General features: G+C 32.5%; 1 protein-coding gene and 1 pseudogene across 1 annotated transcript; both read left to right on the forward strand.

Moving 5' to 3' along the window:
• The first annotated feature begins 521 nt into the window (after positions 1 to 521).
• Positions 522 to 2,745, forward strand: LOC120190743 (annotated as a pseudogene).
• A 3,027-nt stretch (positions 2,746 to 5,772) lies between these two features.
• LOC120190044 (VQ motif-containing protein 1-like) lies at positions 5,773 to 6,226 on the forward strand. The gene has a single exon (XM_039193170.1). The coding sequence runs from the start codon at positions 5,830 to 5,832 to the stop codon at positions 6,154 to 6,156; it is 327 nt and encodes a 108-aa protein (XP_039049101.1). The 5' UTR covers positions 5,773 to 5,829; the 3' UTR covers positions 6,157 to 6,226.
• Positions 6,227 to 7,728: the final 1,502 nt, after the last annotated feature.

Below are 7,728 nucleotides of genomic sequence, written 5' to 3' on the forward strand. Positions count from 1 at the left end.
TTAACTATATAAATAATTAAATATTATAATTTTTTATATTATATATATTATAATTTATATTCATATTTAGTAACTATCAAACAATATATTTTTAGTATGAACAAGTTACCTTAATAGTTAAAGAGATGTCGTTATTCCTTCACAAATATTACTTTATAATCACTTTAAATTAATAAAAAAATATTTTTTAAAAATTTGAGTATAAGTTCTTCCTTTAAAATACAGCATACTTAAATATTACACGCGAAATGTTAATAAAATTTTAAATATATGTTAATTTGATAAAAAAAAATTATACGAATCATATTTTCATTGCTTATTGAACATACAAAATACGTTCCAAAATCCAACACCCGAAGTTCCGAGCGCGTGTATAACATGTTGCAATCTTTTTCTTTTCTCACCGGCCCACAAATTACTTATTTAGCGCGCCATTTAAACGAACCTATGACTGAATCAGCATCAATTCTGTCTTCCCACAGGAATAATTGTATAATTTAATTTATTATCAAATAATAATTTATACATTTGTCATTATGGAGAATACTGGAATAGGGAGGGAGTGAAGCAGGGATGTCTTTCATGCTAAAACCAGCGGTAAATCTCATCAAAAGTCACCATCTTTTGTGCAACTATTCAACAAAATTTCTTCTTTGTAAGTCTTACATATCACTTTTTCATATCTTTTCTTCTTTTTCTTCGTCTTATATGATACCTGGTTTATTTTTAAGTTAGATAGGATAAGGTATTTTCTGGGGTTTGCCTCTTTTGTGAATCATCAATTTCAGCAGGCTATAAATAGTTCCTTTCTATGAGTTATGTGTTGTGCTTTTTATGGGCTTCTAGTTTTCTTCTTGGATTAGAAGCAAAAAAATAGATTTTCTTTAGAGCTCTATTCATGATACTATTGGTGTTTAATTTTCCTTTTCACTTTTTGTTTCCTGGAGATAATTTTCTACCTCGGTGTTATTTTTGTTTGATTTAGATTCATCTAATTTGTTTCCCGATAGGCCAAAATGGCATATTGATAGAGAGAATTACAAGTTGTTATATTTGGTGCCTAGGAATTGAAGTTTGGATCATTCCAAGTGTATTATTGGTGAATTACAATGAAGTCTTGGAAGGAATTTGTGTAAAGGGGAAATCGTGTTTTTGTTTTGGGTGCATCTGCAATCAGTGAAAATGAATTGTTCGTTTACTCTCTGTGTGTGAAAGAACAAGCGGCCAACTTGGAATATACTTTTTGAAGTTTCGACTGGGATTTGGATGTTTAATTTCTTCAATTCACAAGTAAAAGTAAATCCATTTGATGAAAAAGAACATCAGGAAATTCCTAGCTTAAACAAGATCTTTTGGGTGGTCTTCAAGGATTTAGATTGTTGTTCTTTGAGAGAAAGATGCAAAGGGTTCGACTGTCGTCCCAGCAGGCACCTGTGCATAAGCTAGGGGATTCTCAGATGACATTGTCCCCAAAATTTAGATTAGCTGTGGTTCCATCTTCATTGTTGAATCCCTCATCAGAGTACGAGTCGTCTCTTCAAGGAGAACCTGTTATTCCAGGTCTTCCAAATGATGTGGCCCTTAATTGTCTCCTCAGTCTTTCAGTTCAGAACCTTGCAGCTTGCAAAGTTGTATGCAAGCGATGGCATCTTCTGCTTGGTAATAAAGAGCGATTTTTCACCCAAAGGAAGGAACTAGGTTTCAAAGACCCTCGGCTATTTGTATTCGCCTTCCACAAATGCACTGGGAAAATACAATGGCAGGTTCTTGATTTTGTCCACTTTATTTGGCATACAATCCCATCGATGCCATGCAAAGACAAAGTTTGCCCCCATGGTTTCAGATGTGTTTCAATTCCACACGAGGGTTCTCTGTTTGTGGGGGTATGATCTCTAATGTTGATTGCCCGCTTGACTTGGTGTTGAAGTATGAGATCCAAAAAAATCGTTGGACTGTGATGAATAATATGAATACTGCTAGGTCATTTTTTGCTAGTGAAGTGATTAATGGTATGATATATGTAACTGGTGGAAATAGTGGAGATCGTTTTGAGCTCGACTCAGCCAGAGGTTTTAGATCCTCCAAAGGGATGTTGGGATCCCATTGCAAGCATGGGGACAAATATGGCATCTTATGATTCTGCAGTTCTAAACGGTAAGCTTCTTGTGACAAACGGCTGGCTTTGGCCATTCTTTGTTTCTCCCAGGGGTCAGGTTTATGATCCGAGAACTAACAATTGGGAGTGTATGGCTGTGGGATCGAGAGAAGGCTGGACTGGCTCGATTGTGGTGGTCTATGGGCATTTATTTGTGGTTTCTGAGCTTAAAAGAATGAAGCTTAAGGTTTATGATCCAGGCAGTGATTCCTGGGAAGTAATAGAAGGCCCTCCATTACCGGAGCATATATGCAAACCTTTTGCTGTCAGTTCATGCGATAACAGAATATATGTTGTGAGTTGCAACCTTCATGTTGCTGTGGGCTATATTTCAAGCCTGAATCAAACAAGCAGCTCTGAGAAATGGGGCTTCGATGGCATGTTATCAACGCCCCGGAACGTTTATCTGACTTGACACCCTCGAGTTCAAAAGTTCTGTTTGCGTAGCTTCTCTGAAGTATCAAATGTTGTGTCTTGTAAGTTGTTTAATAAATCATAATTACACAAAATTACAAATGTTGTACAGTTGGAATGACTGCTATCTATCAGTAGCCTGAAAATCGAATATATTTCATCGATCACACTTAAATATCAGGATTCTTCTTCTTATACGAAATGCTGTCCATAATATTTTGACTGAAATATACATTGACGTTGGAGGGGCATTTTCTGGCTTGGTTGATGTGCAGAAAAGGATAAGGACTCGTCTTTAACCTCGGTGTTTCTGTTTTAAGATTTATGACCATGTTCAGTAAGGATGAGATTCCAGGGTAGTCCTTGGAAGATCATGTTCAACACTTTTCTACAGAAGTAAGAGAACCAATTTCACATTATCTGTAGGGGTCTTTGTTAATAATAGTGTGTGAAAATGTGGTTTGATATTATAATGAAGCTCGACACTTGTATAGTCGTGACAGTGTAGTTTCAACCCCCTCCCCCTTTTTCCGACTACTACCTTAAACCCTTTAATGTCTTTAATTTTTCTTGATTACACATACACGCCCAACGACTGTATACCCTACAACTGCTTACGAGCCATATCAACTCACTTCAATGTTCAATCAAAGTCTTTTCGTGATATCCACAATTTCTTCCCTTGTTCTTTAAGAAAAGAGTTGCTTGTGTGGTAACTTGTTCGATTATGGTTGGCTATAGTGGTGCAGGAACCATGTGGAAATTTTTTCTTGGTACTATTTTGGTTAAGATATTATGGTTGTTTTATATTTGAATTAATTTGGGATAAAATATATTCAATCTTTTAAGAAGCTTGGTATAACTCATTAAGTGACTTTAGTGGTTAAAAGGGAGTATTGTTCTCTCTTGAGATCATAGATTCAAGTAGTTGTGTTTGCAAGTCGTGTATGCATTATAAATGATTAAGAAAGATTATAAACATATATTATCTTATAATCACATCTGTTAAAGAAAAAAAAAAGTTTGGTACTGACGCAGCCAATGCAAGCAGGGCTGAGAGCGAGAGGGCCCAATGATGAAGTGGTAATAATGAAAAGGTTATCTGAATTTTCGACTTACATTTAATGTTTGTCCTGGTACTAAAAGGCCCATTGCAAAATCATTAGAATTCCATCTGCTTCCTCGAGCAGAGGGGTGTCTTAGCCCTTGTGGTTCAGCCTTTTTGTTGTCTAGTAATGACTTTGTTATGTGTCGGGTTGTTCATGGACGGTTATGAGATATTTCTAATCGTAATTTAATCATTAAAAAACAGTTATTGTTAACGGTTAATCATTATTATTGGTTCGATTACAGATGAATATATTACAATTATTTGTCAAATTTTTTCATAATTCGTACTACAAAAAAATATATAACTTAATATATATTTAAACCGGTGTATTTAAATAAAATAAAAAAGTGTAGCACTTAACGCATAATTACATCGGTGTAATTATGTACATCTCCAAATAACATAATACCTAACAATAAACACATAATTATATTGGTGTAAGAATATTTTTATATTTTCAAAGAAATAAAAATTAAAAATGATATATATATATATATTAAATTATTTGTATACAAATTTTATTAAATATATATATAAATTATAAATAATAGAAAACTATATTAAGATATTTATGTAAAAATCTAATAAATTAGAAATATATAATTATAAATTTAATTTCTTAACGGTTAACCGTTGGTTAACCGTTTATCAAAACTTGTAACCGAAACCTTAACCGTTAACCATTATTTTTAGTGGTTCGATTAACCGAAATCATTTAATATTAACGGTTCAATTATTAACCTATTAAACGTAACAGTTTCAGATTTTTTGAACACCCCTAGTTCTGCGTACTCATAATGTGCAATGAAGACTTTTAGCCTAGCTAAACAAGTGAAATCAGGGTCCTTTACGAAATTTCCAGGATCTAATCACCAAGACTTTCACCACCAATAATACAACGAAAGGTTGGAGGGTAAGACAAGAAGAGTTGTAAAGATTCATGTACTTGGAATCTCCCCTTTTTCTTTCCATTTTCCTCTTTCATACCGTACATGTGCGGTACTTGTAAACCAAGCAAGTTTGTGGCAGCCGCCTACTTATTTTTCTTCGATCATCAAAACTATCTCCAGAAAATTTCAGCTTCTCGATGTACAAAATTTCCTTCCAACACATGAAGTTTCTACCCATCTATTCAATTCCAATATCATCTCATGCACGAGTCTAATTTTGCATGTGGGGTTAACAAGGAAGATGCTAAGTACCTTCCTAATTAATTACTTATTTGACATTTAACAATGAAATATTCAGATAATTTAAACTTGACAATTATTATCTTATTCTTTGACTATCGCATAACTGAATGAAAATAAGAGGTAAGTAAATTAGAAAACATATTAAACAAAATCAATATTTTTAAGACATATGGTGCTAAAACAGTATAGGAAAAGACTTATGGTCATGGATATAACATTTCTTATTAACCTTTTTGGCCAAGTGTACAACGTCATCTCAGGTTGTAGGGTAAAAGTAAAAAATTGATACATTTTTTCCAGCAAATTAAGGGTGCAATAAAACATGGGTTTGCAATTCAATATTATAAGAATTGGATTATGCTATCATTGCGGAAACCGCTCTAGCGTAGATTCATAGAAACTTGGGGCTGGGGTGTGCGGTCTTCACCCACTGGGCAAGTTGTTCATCAATTTGATAAAACAAGACAGTTTCACTTATAAAAAATAAATATTTCTCTTTTTTAAATGTCTCTCTCTCTATATATAGATATTATAAAATGGTAAATATTTACTGTTACTCAAATATTCAATAATTGAACTGCTTAGCTTCTGTCTAAATTGCAGAAAAATAAATAGTGACCCTAACGAAATAAAAGTACAGTATAGAAAAAAGAAGAGAGTTTGTACAATTCCTAGAAGGCGTGTTTTGACGAAGACTCGTTGATTTGATCTTCCCTCTTTGCTTTACAAATCAAAGGCGTTATGCTTTGACTGCGTGCAATTTCCCTTTTCATACAGTCAACTAACTTGCTTTCATTTCTCCGATAACTGTTCGAACGTCACATCTCGCCCTTTTGGTCCCCTCTTCTTTTGGCCTTTATAAACCATCCTCTCCAACCCAAGTTACAGCTTGCAACATACATCTAAAACTGTTTCCTATTGAAGCAAAGGAATATTAGTATCTTTCTTCCTTTCTAATGGCGCCTACGGCTGGATCTCATGAAGATGTTAAGGTAGTTCTCATTGATACTCGGTACGTTCAAACTGATCCCCTCAGCTTCAAATCTGTAGTTCAAAAGCTTACAGGCAAGGATTGTTGCGTTGCATGGATAGAGGAGAGTTCATTTTCCGGTTTAAAACCCGAAACAAAGGTTGCAGCTGAGAGGCCATGGGGCACTGCCACGCCGGGCGTCGGCTCTGGCGGTGCTTCCGTGTTAACCAAGGGTTATTCTTTTAAAGATTTGGATAGAATGATCTTGGAGGCGCCGCCGGTAGACGAGTTGAAATGGTTCTGGACTGACTAGCAAAACATTTTCTTTCTTTTCTTTTTTTTCCTACTTGATAATTATTTGATGTCCCGAAAATATTTTTTTTAATAAATAATTATGAAGTTGTTAGTTCAATTTAAAGATTCCTTCCCGTTTGATTTCTCCATCTACTCCCCTATACAAGGAATTGTTTTCCCTTTTCGAGCTTGTTCGGTCCTAAGAAGATTGTAATTGCGACTGGGATTGAAGAAATGAGTGGCGATTCAAGACTCCACGGCATGTATGACAATACGTGGTGCTTTTTGGTTCTAGTTTTCAAGCTACACTTCTCCTTCGTTGTACAACCCGAACATAGTGTATGAATACGATTGAGAAATATATTCTAATGTACAATTTTGTATAAATATATTATAGAAACAATACAATTTTATTAATATTTTATATAATAAAGCCACGATTGATATGTTTGACGAAGAAGATGGAAATTATAATAAAGCACCGATGGAGTCGGTATAAAATGAGAGGTGTTATTTGGCAACTCAAAACTTTTTATAAATTATATATAAAAATATAAAATATTATGACATCCTTAAAAAATAAATTGATTCTATCTTTTTTTAAATATTTTATAAAATATCTAATAATAAAAAATATAAAAACTCATTTCAATTCTATCGATATTTACCTTTTCAAAATATATTATTATTAATATATTTACCATGTAGTATAAAAATATTTATTAAATAAAATAAGATTATAATAGGGCATAAAAATTTTGTTCATATTAATTTATTAAACTTAATAAACTAATAATTCATCAAACGTTTTATTTGTATATACCTATTTTAATTAGGTTATATATTAACCTATTGAGTATTAATGTTATACATTAATTTATATAAACTTATTTAAATCTTTTAATTTTTTAAATTATGACATCGTAGTTTAAAATTTATGATTCTGTCCTGATCGAAAGGGAATTAAACCATTAAGCCCGACTAACACAAACTAATGCATTACTTGGGCTTTAGAAAAGATAATTTTTTAAGAAGAGAAATCGTCGAATTCAAATTTAATTGATAGAAAAAACTAATTAATATATATTCTCACATGCATGATAGTTAATACCAATATTAGCCGAAGGAATCGTATGACCTTATTAAATAAATAACAAGTCTACCAAACACATTGTTATTCTTATTTGAAACAATGTAAATATATAATATTTTATATAAAAATATATTAATATAATACAAATTATTAATTAATTAAAATTTATTTAAGCATGCGATACATTAACTTCTATTATCATACCACATATGAAAGTAAACAACAACAAGAATGTAATACAAGTTTATGAATTGTTAAAACGTTTCAACATATCAAAACATTAATTAAATAAAATCTAAACTGAATTTTAAATGTAAAATACCATATTTAAAATCTCAACGTACTTGTTTACATTTTTCTAGTAAAAGACTTCCAGCATTCCTTTTGAGATGAAAACTCGTAAATGATTATATTTCTAGAGAGGGATAAGCCCAAAAATTGAAGAACTTTGACCCATTAAGCTTAACGTATGCCCCAAGGGACCGACAACCAAAATTT

Source organism: Hibiscus syriacus, unplaced genomic scaffold (assembly GCF_006381635.1).
Source record: "Hibiscus syriacus cultivar Baekdansim isolate YM2019G1 unplaced genomic scaffold, ASM638163v2 tig00116962_pilon, whole genome shotgun sequence".
Lineage (NCBI taxonomy): Eukaryota > Viridiplantae > Streptophyta > Magnoliopsida > Malvales > Malvaceae > Hibiscus > Hibiscus syriacus.